General features: G+C 38.2%; 1 protein-coding gene across 4 annotated transcripts in view; it reads left to right on the plus strand.

The window, feature by feature from the left end:
• CDH8 (cadherin 8) overlaps window positions 1-15,168 on the plus strand; it is a 324,252-nt gene that overhangs the window by 207,461 nt on the left and 101,623 nt on the right. For all 4 annotated transcript variants that reach the window (XM_019755067.3, XM_074314784.2, XM_019755057.3 and 1 more), the window contains one exon: window positions 1,879-2,015. In XM_019755067.3, the coding sequence (XP_019610626.2) occupies window positions 1,879-2,015 (137 nt within the window). The remainder of the gene's footprint in view (window positions 1-1,878; window positions 2,016-15,168) is intronic.

Genomic DNA, 15,168 nt, shown 5'->3' on the forward strand with positions numbered 1-15,168 from the left:
GGTGGGGAAGATTTAACAGGGATGCCTTTTTTTTTAATGGTATTTACATCTGACATAAAGGACATGAATACTATTATATTTCTAATGAAAACAAAATAGCTAAAATGAGGAAGGAATTGTTCATATTTTTATCTATCTATCTATCTATCTATCTATCTATCTATCTATCTATCTTTCCATCTATCTGTTAATCCATCAGACTTCACAAGTACATATAGACACAAATAAGCAGATGCACATAAGTAAGTAGAGATGCATAAATGCATAAATATATACTGTTTCCAATGAAATCCACTAAAATAGTAACAGTACAAATCTACAGGCAGAAAATTATGGGGAATTTATTTTTTCTTCATTTTCTTACAACATAGTCTAAACTTGATTATATAATACATGTTCCTAAAAAGACGTATACAAGAAAATATGCTCAGCACCAATAGCCATGAACCATGTTTCATATTTAGGGTCAATGAGTATCAATGAATAGAGAGCTTTCACGTGTACTTCCTAGGAGGCCATCTCAACCGTAAAGGCTTCCTTCAGCCCTCCCTCCTAGAATGGAATTATGCATGACCTTGTTTTAGTGTGGGCTGCTATGGATATGGAATACCCCAGACTGGGGAGTTTAGGCAACAGAAATCTGTTTCTCACACTTCTGGAGGCTGGCAAGTCCAAGGTCAAGGCACCTGCAGATTCAGAGTCTGGTGAGAGTCCACCTCCTGGTTTGCAGATGGCTGCCTTCTTGTTGCAGTCTCACTGACAGAGCAGAGACTGGTACTGTGTGTCCTCCCTTTTTTCCCATACGGGAATTAAGCCCATTGTCAGAGCTCCAAGCTCATGACCTAATCTCACCCTGATTATCTCCCAACGGCCTCACTTAAAAAATACTATCACATTAGGAGTTAGAATCTTAACATATGAATTTTCAGGGAGGTACAAATATTCAGTCAGCACCACCCTTCTTTGGGCCTCCATTGCATCCTGTTCATTTCACTGCTTATTTATGGTCCATTTTATTTTTCCTAATTATGGCTTGTGTTCCTTAAGACATATACCTTATGGTGTATGGAATTTCACAAGCACAGATCTGGGTGTTTAAAATGGATATTGATATGTGCTGTGGAAAAATAATTCCCATGTAATTTGGATATGAAACATTTGGCTCCTGACAAAAAACAGCATAATGTTGTCTTATCTGAAAGTTTTCTCAATATAGGAACTACTAACAAGTTCACTTAAAATGTTTCATTTCATAGGATCTAGTATTGTAAATCTGTTAAATTACCTATTCTACCTTTTAAACATTATTCCTAGAGAATCAGCAACTATCTGATTTCTAATAGACTAATAGAAAGCTGAAATACATACTCTACTTAAATAAAAACAAAACAAACCAACAGCAGCAAAACCCAAAACACATACATGTTGTCTAGTCAAATATAATTTTAACACAAGCACACATTCGCTTTGAACTGCCATAAATAAGATGCCGCCTTGCGCCATCCTGCTTGGGGCTTGTAGTTCATTGTTCTATATGGTACTTTGTGGCAACTGCTAATTATCATAAGCTGTCCAATAAACGTGATGGATTGTCCAATTAACTCTTCATCAGCATCCATTTTTGAAGATGCTACCTATTGAAACTGATGGCAGTTTATGACCTCCATGTTGCATATGTAGCTAATTACTCCTTGGATAATAATTATTAAGTTTCTTACACCTCATTCAGTCATTTTGTTTTACAAATTATGATGCCACTGAGTTTCCCAATCCATTTGACTTCACAATGATGGCTCTCCAAGGATTTCTAAAGGTCTGCTGTGGAATGTATGGATCATATCAACCTTGAAGTAGATTACAGATATATCTGTTTTGTAGGTTTTCCATCGACCGGCACACTGACCTGGAGAGACAATTCAACATTAATGCAGATGATGGGAAGATAACGCTGGCAACACCACTTGACAGAGAATTAAGTGTATGGCACAACATAACAATCATTGCTACCGAAATTAGTAAGTGCCTGGGTTTAATTTTTTCCTTGTGTGACTGGGTTCACTTTATGCCTAGTGATCACAGGATAAATGGTCCTTGTTTCTGTTAGATATTTTGGCATCAGAACTTTATTATTCCCAAGGAGCCTTTGAATGAATCATCTCAGCAAGAAATAACATATACTGTGGTAAATTACCAAAGGTTGTAATATATATGTGGGAAGGAAACAGTCTCATATCCAAATATTCTTATATCGTATATCCATTATTCAACCATTAAATATGTTTTGCAAATTAAAAATGAGGGAAGATTTAGCATTAAAAGGTAGGTAAAAAACAGAACTCAAGAACGATACACTACAATTTAAATGAGCAGACATTAACATATATTATAGAAACTGTTGCTCACATATTTGAACCTCACACATAACATATACACATAAACAGGCAGAAAATATAGAAGGAAACTTCACACTATCAATACATATATTATGAGGAGATAAGATTATAGATTTTTTTATTTTATTTTTCAGAATTTAATGTATTTTACATATTCTAGACTTTGAAAATTGTATATTCAATATAATTTTTTTCACAAATTACATGCAAAAATGTAAACTTTTTTCTAGAAGACTTCTAGGGTTGTTAAAATAACATGGTAGTCTTTCTATCCATTTTTAATGATGATAGCTTCTTTGAATGCACATACTGACACTACTATTGAGTCTCTATACAATAGCTATGTGGTAAAAATTAGTGTTACACTGTCTTGGAGAACTTGCACTCAGCCTCACCAATTCCTTTATCATACAAAGACATGCAAAAAGGACATGATGTTTGTTTTATTTCCAAACAACATACATTGTGCATATTATCTGCATCTCTTTTTACCATAAAGGACCTGATGAGGACGTCACAGTTGACACAGATGCAAGGGAGATAATATACTCTGGAGGGAGTTGCAAATCAGAAAAAAAATAATGAAAACCAATATTAAGGAAATGTCATGGACATACATACAACATAGTGTGTGGAAAACCAAAAATCCACTCTGTGCTCTCTCTAAAATCTGCTTGTTTTCACAACTAATGTGACAACAGGGGAAGTATCTCTGAGATACATGATTACTTTGTTTGTACAAATAAAAGTAATCCAGACTTTCTGGAAGGGCATGGTTTTTCCTCGTTTTGAGATATGGGGAAAATGTCCTCCATGGAGGCTTAAAAAACAAACAACAACAAACAAACAAACAAACCAACATTGTGTGAAAAAGTGAAGATTCAAGAGCTAAGAATGTCTGTTTCTAGTAGCAACCCTAAGTGCAGCCAAAGAACATAAGGTCAAGTTGATACATAGTTTCAACCCTACCAAATGGAGGGTTCTGGAGAAAGGATGAGCTTTGGGCATTTTGGTGTTTTTCCTGGTTTACGTGTGAGTACTGTTTTCTTCCCTAGTGTGTTATTCTGGCAATAGTTTCCCCTGTAACACTAATGGATAAAGCAAACAAAGTATACTACAGGGTGGATTTGGCTTATTAGACGTGCTAACCCCATCTGTAGAGGTACAGGCATGACATTTTTATAATTTACAATGTTGACGCCGCATTATCACCTTAAGCCTCTGAGTAAAACTATATCTATTTAGATTGATTTAAAGCTTTATAAAAATGCTCAACAGGATCACAGCTTCCTTTAAAGTATGTAGGTAGTAATTACTTTTGAAAGAACTTTCGCATATATTGAGCACAACCTAGTTGAGTCAGCCTTAATCCGTGACACTTTTTTTATGAGAAGGATGCCTTCACTTAAATATTTATCAGAGAAGCCCTAATTATAAGGATCCATGTACTCCGTTTTTGAAGGAGTGAAAAGAAATGAATACACACCGAGCAGGTGGTTAAGAAACATTTCAGGGGCAATCCAGAATGGAAAGACTCATTTGCGAGGAATCACAGACAAGTAAGAAGACAGACACGAAAGCAGATGCTCCAGGGTAATGAGCTGTGAACTCCAGGCTGACACGGGTACCAGCTCCAGTCAGAGAAGACATTCTTTTGCTCATTCACTCAATAATTATTCATTGCGCCTTCCCTACCTGCCAAGCACTCTTCTAGTGACGGGGATGTAGCAGCTAGCAGAATAGGCAAAACCCCATGTGCTCTTGCAGTTTTCCTCCTAGTGGCACCTGGAAGCACTTACATATGAAAGGTGATTCGGAATCAGCTGAGAGATCCATAAAGAAAGACTTAGAGGTAAGGAAGAAGATAATGAGCGTTGGGAATTACAAGCAGTGCCATGTTGATGGTGTGAAAAAAGTACAATGACACCCATCTTCAATGAACACAGGATTATATTTAAAAATTGTAGCATAATAAATATGAAAAAATCAAGCCTTGATGTGTATCAGTAAAATATTAAGTTTATTTTAAAATGATAGACTTATTATTAACTCAGTATGATCAGATTACAAAAAATAAAAATATCAAAATGTAGACCAAGTGAAATATTTTTCACAGCTTGAAAGAAATCACTCAGATACGTCCCAGATTCAGGTTTACAGTTGGCTCCATAGAGAACAAATACAGAATGGCTCTGACCACACAAAGACCTTTAGCTTGTCCATGAACCTGATAGAATTTAAAATATAGAACTCAGACTTACACTACTCTGTTCAAACAGTGAGAGTACTCTCACCTTTTAAATTAATTAAGTAATTTGTTTTTACTCAGAGATTGAAATCTAAAAAAAACAACATTGAACTATTTATGCCCAGAAGCAAGCTTAATTCAGGAGGTTAAGCATCTTAAGAAATGTAGAACTGTAAACTTAGATATCAGTCTGCTTTTTTAAAAAAGAAAAATTGCATATATCTTTCTTAGAATCGGGGTACAAAGAGAACTTTAATTTTCAGCTGTAACATGTAAGCTGAGGTGGGCATAAATCTAGGAACTTTAAATGTATGCTTTTTAAGCCATCTTTTCTAAATCATGAAAGGAAGTAGAAATAGATTGCAGAGAACTTAAGAAAAATTGAAATTACTATGAAAATGGCTCAATGACTTGTTTTGACTTGGTTTTATTATTTAGCCCATCATGGAATGTTTACCTTGCAAAGCCACAGACCAGGTGTTGGGGGAAAAATATTAAGGGGAGATTTATTGTATTTGGATGAGATGAATATTTAAAACCTCCCAGGACAACAGAACCCCTTAGGGAGAGGTTCTAATAAAGTTAAAGAAATATTTATTCCATGCAGAACAATTTAAAATTACTCTCAGAACACCATCTCATCAGACAAAGATTTAAACAAATGAAGTTAAGCTAAAATATGGATTTTTAGGGAAGTCCATCTGTTATATCTTAATGAGAATGATGAGGTCCTTTCCTCTCATGCCAGCTTCACTTAACCAAGGCTGAGCTGTTTCACTGTGTATATTACCCAAGTATTTCAGAGGTAATAGGTTTAGCTTGCCATCACAATCAACTGGCACATCTCATTACAGGAGCCAGTGGTTAGATGTCCATGTGCTAACAAGAGATTGGCCTTATCTAGCGTATCACCGCTAAGTATCTCTGCTGGTACCAACCCCATCCTCTGCAACAATCGTGCATGGCTGCTGTTTACCACAGTAGTGAAGGTTTAAGGTAAATTTAGCTGGCTAATTAACACTGAAAACTTATTACATAAGCCCTATGATGCATTCAGTTCTCATTCTGTGAAAGTAGGTACTATCATTACGTTACTGTGTTTCCCCAAAAAGAAGACTTAGCTGCACAATCAGCTCTGATGCGTCTTTTGGAGCAAAAATTAATCTAAGACCCAGAATTATTTTATAATAATATAAGACCGAGTCTTATATAATATAATATAATATAATATAATATAATATAATATAATATAATATAATATAATATAATACTGGGTCTTATATTGATTTTTGCTCCAAAAGATGCATTAGAGCTGATTGTCCGGCTAGGTCTTATTTTCGGGTGTGGAAACACAGTATGTATTTTTCAGACAAAAGAACTCAGATACAGGTTAGGTAACTGGCCCATAGTTTCATTGAGAGCAGGGGTTGGGTGGGTGGGTGGGGGGGATTTAGGATCAGCCCCCATGTGGTTTAACTGCAGATTACATATTCTTTGAAGCTTCCCAAGTCAGAAACCTCTCTTATATCTTCTTCCCTTTCATTCTCCTGCTTAAATTGAACTTCTGCCACATCATTTCCTGAAGCAAATGAATGAAGTAGTTTGATGCAAGGCAGAAGGCCTTTGCAGGGACAGGTGTGCAGCGGAAGAAAGAATTAACACAATCAGACCCTCCTGTTTTAACGTTTGTAACCGAGGGTAGGAATATTGCCTAAAGGACAAATCAGAGCTTTGGAAGGTTCAGATTGGAATTCTATTCCCATTTGAGAGATCAGGAAATTGAGCAACAGAATAGAGAGCAGAAAATAGTACATTGTAGGGGATAGTGTTTTTCTTTCTTTCAACCTTTTGTTTCAGTTACAGTTGACATGCAATATTATTTTATATTAATTTCAGGTGTACAGGATAGTGGTTAGACATTTATATAACTTATGCAGTACTAGATTAGTCTAGTACCCACCTGGCGTTATACATAGTTGTTACATTATTGACTATATTGCCTCCCGATGCTGTACTTTACATCCCTATTACTGTTTTGTAAGTACCAGTGGCTGAAAAAGGTGAAGGGGACAGTACTTTTCAGTGACGAGCAGAGAACTTACCCAACTGATTCAAATCCCCTGGGTAGTCATTTCAACCAAACAAAACGAGTTCCCGCCTTCACCTTCCGGAATCAGGAAGTCGGGATCTCATCAGTTTTTCCCGCCTCCTCTCCACCCCCTAACCAGATGCATGTTATAACAACACTGTGAAGGAAGGCAGAGAAAGGTGAGGTGTTCTTTGTTTTTGTCTTTACTTTTTGTTGTTCCTGTGGTGATTAGGTGACACTTCACTGAGCTGAGATTTGAACTGAGGCTGGTCAGATGGCGCCCAGGACTCCTTTAGGTTGAGCAGGGTGTGGGGTAAGACCGACCTAAGAGAACAATGTGGTAACAAGCACAGCGGTAGGAGAGAGAAAGGATATTTGGGGCCAGTGGGGAAATCATTTTACTTAGAATAGAGCCTCTGCAGGGGTATTTTAAAGGCACTGAATGCCACTTGTAGAGCGTTCTTCCAGAGAAACTGGGTGATGTAGGATGGAAAGTAGGGAAACCTGCTGACACTGTGTACCTGGGAGCAGACAATTGGCATTTACAGAAAGAGCACTACTATTGGTTGCCTGGAAGTATTTTAAAGCAGGAAGCATATAACTGCCCGTTAAATTAATCTCTTTCAGTTAGTGATAGTGTATTGCTCTGGGCCGGTATTGAGGGCTGCACACAATATGGCAAATGAAGCTTTTCACTGATGATGGTTCAATTTCCCAGGGAAAACACTAGTTTGATAGCACTTAAGGAATGTTTCTTCTGGGCACAGGGCCCAGTTGCCAGAATAATTGCTTTGTCCAACCCAGGACACTTAGAAAAAGTATATCTTTATGGGCAGCTCATTGTTTAGAGAAATTTTAGGTCCGGGAGTTGGCCATCGTGGGCAGGTTATGTCTCCTCTTTTGCTCTGTTTTATCATCTGTGAAACGCGAATTGTAATTGTTCTTTAAAATTTGGGGTGTAGTGAGAATTGAATTAAAAGTGATAGTACTATATACCTCTTAGCGTAGATCTATTTATAACCTTTAGAAATTGTCAAATAAATTGTGTATGTTCTTATAAATATAGCCCTGACCCTGGGCTTTGAGTAATAGCTTAATTTAAAATTATTGATTTGGTTTGTATTATATGTTACCCCTTCTCCTCCCTACAACAAAATTGGTATTCATGACCTGTGTGTTACTGTGAGGTGCGGTTCTGTTTCTTCATTGCACGACCTATATGTTTGTTCAGTGACCTTCCTCTCGCCCCTGGGTCAGGCATAGTAGGTTGGCTGATGGCTAAGGAAAGATCCTCAGTTGAAGCAGGCACATTCTTCCAGAGTTTGGTAGAACTAAGGACTTCAAATTTGATACCAAGATCCTGTTCAAAACTTGTGATGTCTCGCTCTGTTCCCTAGGGCATCATCAGGAGTATAGTTTCACCAAAGTCAATGCCTTCCCCTCTGTAGGGTTGAGTGGAAGCAGATGAAGGGAACCACTCACCAGTTAGATAACTCGCACAGAAGGGCAAGAGTAATAAGAGCTTGAAGTAAACAGTGAAATTCAGGGACAGCAATGTACCTATCAGATGTACCTGTGGCAAGTACCTATCAGGATCCCCTACCTCAGATAAGCATACAGGTGCTGTAAGGTGGAGATCAGTATTCTTAACAATAAGGGATGTAATGAAGGGAAGTGGAAAATATGGGGAAGTGAAGAGGAAGCTATAGGTTCCTGGGAAAGGGACTAGCATCTGGTACGCAATTCCCCATAGGGAAGAATCGGAGTCAGTGCCAGGCCAAGCCCAAGGACATCACTGGCCCCAAATGAATATCTTTCTGTAGGTGACCCAGGTCAGTGTTCTTTTAATCATTATGGTACCCACTTCCTGTATAGCTGCTCCAGGTCTTTGTGTCTTGACTTGGGGATTTCCCCCTTATTTTCATTTTGTTTTGCAATCATTCTACCAATATCCTCCCACAACCTCTCCATCTTCTTTTTTTTTTTTTTTAATCTTTGACCCTCTTTTGTTCGAATATGCTTAGAAAAAGCATGCAGGTTGAGAATGAAGATACAGATTTTAACCAGGAATCCCTTTAGGATGTCACTATGAGTAATAGCCCCTCAGTCCTAACCCAGAAAAAGACAGAAAGTAAGAGGTTTCTGTCCCTATGTCTTGCCCTGGTCTCTGTTTATAAAACACCCTCCCCTGAGCCCCAACAATAACTCTTCCTGTAGATAACAGTAGACAAAGGATGGAAAGGAGGTAAGCAGCAAATGGTAATTCAAGGTTTTCAGCTGCAAGTTGCAACAAGCCGGCCACTCATAGCAAATGGTACCAGATAAAGTGGGGGGAGATGGGAAAGGTCCTAGATATTTGAACAGATTATGAAGTCTGATAATAGTAGGTTCATTTAATCCTCAGTCTTTTGGGGACAGGGACGTTATAAGGACTTAGGGAAAAATGCAGAAAAGTCTAGAAGTCAAAGAATAAGAAAAGAATTAAGTGGCCATGCTTGTAAGTTAGATTACTTGGATGGAATCATTACTTTTTCACTTATCCACACTCATTCTTTTGGTATGTTACTTAATGGCTCTCTGTAACTCAGTCTTCCTGTCTGTAAAATGGGAAAATATTGCTATACCTTTAGAGGTATATGATAAGGAGTAAATCTATTTAAGTGCTAATCTCTAGTCTAATATAAATGTTTGATAATAATGGCAATGCAGTATTATTCTTATACCAATGATTACAAAGTAGACATTACTTTGATCATTATTATATAATTAAATAGGATATACCCAAAAGGGGACTTCTTGTCATCTGCAGAACCACCCAACTTCATTCTGAGGATTTACCAAATTGTGCATTTGTTCAGGAAGTGTCATCTTGAGATTATTTTGGTAGCATGATTTTCTACAATGATATGTATCCAGTGGAAGGGACTTCATTCTTCTATCAGTCCTAAATGTCCTGGCCAGGTTTGCAACTTTAAAAGTTCCCTTCTTACCCCAAACAGGGTCATTGGCACTGCTTTCTCTGCAAACTGTAGTGGTTGTTAGTTAAAAACATAAACTCTGAGTCAAATTGTCACAGCAAAATATTGGGTTCAAAATGCTATATGTGTGACTTAAGTATGTTATATAATCTCTAAGCCTCAGTTGCTACTGTGTTTCCCAGAAAATAAGACCTACCCCGAAGATAAGACCCAGTTAAGATCATCAGCCAGACGGGCGCATTTAGTATGTTAGGACCATGTTCCAGAAGAAGATGACATGACTGTCTGAATAAATGTAGATTGTTGTACATGAAAAAAGAAGACATCCCCTGAAAATATGTCCTAATGCGTCTTTTGGAGCAAACCTTAATATAAGACCCGATCTTATTTTCAGGAAATACGGTATAAGACCCGGTCTTATTTTCGGGGAAACACGCTATATTTGAATTTCGAGAGTTAAATGTGATAATACAGGAGGAGCGCATAACACAGAGCCCGGCATATAGTAAGGACTCAGTAACGTTCTTCTCTTCCCTCTCAGGCCCTTTCCTCCTCTTTCCCCACCCTCTTCCCTCACCTCCATCAGGCCCACCCTGGTTCCTATTCTCCCTCCCATTGCTGTCATCTTATCAGTCCCACAGCTAAACTCTGTTTGTCACTCATCCTCCTCCCTTTTTATCCCAGCCACTTGGGCTTAGGGAGAAAGGGGACCAAAACACAGTCATACACTGTGCTTTATATCTATTTATGTATGCTGCATAATAAACTGTCAAAATTTAGCGGCTTAAAATAATAAACATGTATTTCTCCTGGTTCGGTGAGGCAGCTGGGTAGTTCGTTGGTCTGAACTGGCTTTGCTAATAATCTTTGTGGTCAGCTGGTGGCTTGTCTGCAGCTAGAGGGTCTCTATTGGCCTCATGTGTATATGTAACAGGCTGATGGCCTCATGTGTGTATGTAACAGTCTGGTTAGACCAGGTTGTCACAGTCAGGTCAGCTCTTCTGTTCTCCACGTGGTCTCTCATCCTCTGATAGGCTAGCTCAGCTTCTTCAGCGGTGTTGTCAGTGTTCCAGGGAGAATCAAATCACTGGTGAGAAGCACTTTGCAAGTGTCTGTTGGCATCACGTTTGATCATTGATAATTCCATTGGCCAAAACAAGTGACATCACCAAGAGCAGGTTCAAGGAGTGGAGAAATAAATGTCACCTCTTGATGGGAGGAGTTGGAAATATTATGGCCATTCTTTGTTTTTGTTTTTTTCTTTCTAAAATTTATTTCAGACTGGAATGCTTAATCTCAGTATGTGCGACCAAGAAGTGATAAGGTTCTGTAGCCTACCCATAAGTACTTCCCTGCTTTTCTTCCAGAATTCCCTTTGCTACGTGTGAAGCAGAATTCTTTGCTCCAACACTTTACATATTTGGAAAAAAGGGTTAGACACAATGTATCTAATAGCCATTAACTGTTTAACTGTAGATTTTTTAGAATTTCAGTTTAAATAGACATTTGTATTGCTCATATTAAATCTGCTAATGCATTTATAATGTTATAACAACTACTACATAAGTGTTAATGTAACCATTAACTTATTATTACTGTTTCCTGATACCCATGCTGGGTCAGGTTCCTTTGTTATAGGTTCTCACAAATCCGTACTCTTTCCCTTCAAATGACTGGTTGAAGCTTACAATAATCATTTATTTGCTCATGGTTTTGAGAATACATTTCTAAGGGAAGAAATGGGTAAGGTCCTTGATCTCATGAAACATTTTATTATTGCTTTATTGTTGATTACTGTTTTATCCTAGGAGCCTAGCACAGTGCTTGGGGCCCCAAATAAATATATGCTAAATTAATGAATAAATAAAGGAAATAATATATTAATACCACTAGAGAGTACCCTGATGACTTCTGACTCCAAACAGATGCTGTTCATTGATTGGTGGATATTATCTTTGCTTTAATATACCCCACTCAGCTCTTTGTTAAAAGTCTCAGGTAGACAGGCACACACAGGTACTACAGCTTTCTGGATTGTTTAAGTCCTTCTTTCCTCAGTGACTGAAGCTGAGACATGAACAGCAGGAACGGTTGCACTCTCCTTGTATGAAAATTGTGGGGTGTGGACTGTGCCTACAGGGAAGGATTCCCAGAGATTATTAACCAATTTTGGGAGTCAGAGACCATGGGAGAGATGCTGGTAGAACAGAGCCTCGGGTCCCCTCTCTCTTTCCCCAAGGAGGCAGGTTTCTGATCTAAGAACGTTTATTTCTTTTCCTTTCTGAAAGTCTTGAGGCAAGCCCCGAATAATGCCAGCTCACACTGCATTGCCCAGCAAACCCACTTATCGTTTAATCTAATCTGTTTTGAACAAGTGGAAGCAGGTTACAAAGCAGCAGTGCCAAAAGAATGAAAATGCAGCATGTTTTCTGATTACAGGAATCCCTAATCCAAAGCTTAGAAATGAGGCGAAAAATAGGCACCGATTTCGTCTTTATTCATCCCCACCCACCTAGCATTTCAGTGTCAGGTCAAGTGTCCCTTTATCAGATGGCAACATTTAAATGATGATGAGTTGCTCCCATACAATTTGTGGTGGCAGGACATTGATGACTCTGTACCCTCATTTATGATACTGATATTTTCTTGTTCCTGGCGCATCTATAGGACAAAAATCCACCTCACACGTTGCCCAAGGTCAAGTGTTATGCTGTTTGTCACAAGGATATGTTGTGCTTACTGCTTTTATGACTGACACTTCTATTGACCCAGGAATTCAAATCAACTAAGAACAAAGAAGCTTACATTCTTTAGCACCATCCTTGAGTCAGGCATTGCATTGAGCACCACCAAGCACTATTTTATTTCGACCTCACAGAAATTTATGGAAGAATGATGAGGAAAACCTCTGAGATGTGAAATGACTTCGCCAGGCCTCCCTAGCCAGAATTCACAGAGCAACTCTTCCCAAAACATAATGCTTCCATCTTTTCACATCAGTATTATTTCTCTAAAGTTTCATAAGCAAACAAATACCTGCAGTAGATAAGGTTCAGCTCATTTCAGCAAGTATTCCACGTGCACCCGCTATGTGTTAAGAATTGAGCACTTGGAACACAATAAGACATAACTCCTTCCTCTTTGAGCCTTAATAGTGGAGCAAAGAAATAGAACATAACGTGCTTTCTCTAAGGCATGCATGTGAAAGTCTACCATGTCATTTACTAAAAAGTGAAATAAAATAAAACACGTGATTTGGAGAAGGCTGAGATTTCTCCATTGGATGGAAGAAACTATTCCCTGGGAAGATTCTTGGTGAAGGTCCATTTGCATCAGGATCATGAAGTAGCAGGACCCTTTGTCAGAAATGCGTTCCCCGTGAAAACATGTCTTGATCAAGAGGAGCAGAGTTTAGAATGTCTTCTGAACATAAGGGGAATCAGGAGAGAGACGATTTGGTTGGAGCTGAGTGAAGCAAATTATAGGTGCCTTTGGATGCCAGATCAAGGAAATTTTCTTGCTCTCTGTGTTGGAGGGACCCATCAAATACATAGAAATATCAAAATGATGGAAATATAGGGCTTGGAATTTTAGGATGCAGATTTAGGGGCAGAATAGGTCATGGGTGGAATGGAAAGACTAGACGTGGAGCATGAGAAGGGCACGGCTGTGATCTGGTGTTTCTTAAACGTTATGGTGCATAAGAATCGCCTGGACAGCTGGTTAAAACATAGATTTCTGGGCCAAAGGATTTGTATTTCTAACGAGGCTACATGTGACACTAAAGCTGCTGGGCCAGGGATCACACTTTTAAGAACCATTACCGTACTCCCTACAGTGCTAATTCTGAGTAAAACTAAAGCTGTCTGAGCGATGGAGTTTGAATGAACAGAAATTAGCATTTGGATTAAACTAATGAGCAAAGAAGAGAGGCAAATACTACTAAAGAGCACAAGTCTCGGCAAAGAGGACGAAAATAATGATATAATTAAGTGTTTCTGCTCACTGTATGCTAGGCAGCCTTCTAGCCCTTTCTATGCCCTTTCTCATGTTTAATTCTCACAACAATTCCATAAAGTGGTACCATGAATTCTGTCATCCAGTAATGCAAATGTACCCAAGTTCAAGCTCACCCGATTTGGGTGGCTGACTTAGATCCTAGGTTTGTCTGACTCGTGAGCTCTATTTCTGAACGTTTAGCTCTGTTCCCTTCCAAGTGATAGCCTGATTGTCGTTGTGACACACCATGATTTACGTTAACGAAAGATGACCCATCACTTCCAAAGTTGAAGAATATCTTCAAGTAAGTCTTTATAAAAGAAGTTCAAATACAATGGGTTATTACAGGTAGACTTCCATCCCCACTGAAGTATCTGAATGGGGTGAGTCGGGGGGAGGTCCACATGGTGGTAATTAATTTCAAATTTGCATCTGGGAACTGTCTGTGCCAGAGGAATTTGGATTGAAAATAAATTAGTGTCTAAATGAGGGGCTGATATTGAAGTTTGAACGCTCCTGCTCCCCACAGGGATAATCCTGGAATGGTGCTGAAGTCTCCACACAAGCACAGTTATAGTTTGACAGTGAATCCTTAATAATAGGCTGAAGAAGGAAGACCTGGGATAAAAGCTTGAATGATAAGTGCGGTGGGAAAAAGCTTTGACTTTGTAGTCAAACAAATGTGAATTCCAATCTAGGTTCCATTAACAACTATCTACTTGAAAACAAACAATTTCCGTGATCAATCTAATGTATTTATTTTAAAAGGAAAACTGTAATACTCAATAGGTAGCTTAAACTCACTTGGCTGATATAGAGACTCTATATATATATATAGACATACATATATACATAGACAGTACTATATTTTTGTTTTTTCTATGATAGATTATTTTAATATAATTATTACATTATATTATGTATGTCATATATTATTCTATTAGACTATAATATGATGTAATATAAATATATTCTCTATCTGTTTTTAACAGTGATAATAAAGGTAAAAGCCTCATCACGTATTCTTTCAGGTGGACTGTTATGACCTTGATGTTTAAGAGACACTGTTGTTTTAAAACCTTTTCTATCTCAGCTTTATTTTACTGCTTTGTTAAGCAAAAACAAATAAGCAACTCTAATACACTGTAAAGAAAACCTGGTTCCCCCCCGCCCCCCCCCCCCCCCCGGCTCTTAAATAAGGCTTGTCATTAGTAGTATGTTAGGCACAGTATGGAAATCTCTTTGCCAGTTCATATTTGAGTATCTCTGGATATAAAAATATCCATACTGAGCCAGCATTTGATTTCCTGCTGAACTGTTTTTCACATTTCCAATATAATTATGTAGCACTTACGAGGAAAGACTGAACTCCACAGAATACCATAGAAACCAACATTTGTTTATTTAAGAAAATATCTAAAAAAACATCTAAGACAGAAGAGGTTGGTGTGTCGGGTGACT

The sequence above is a fragment of the Rhinolophus sinicus genome, chromosome 8, assembly GCF_057876585.1.
Source record: "Rhinolophus sinicus isolate RSI-liver-muscle chromosome 8, RSI-T2T, whole genome shotgun sequence".
NCBI classification, from domain to species: Eukaryota; Metazoa; Chordata; class Mammalia; order Chiroptera; family Rhinolophidae; genus Rhinolophus; species Rhinolophus sinicus.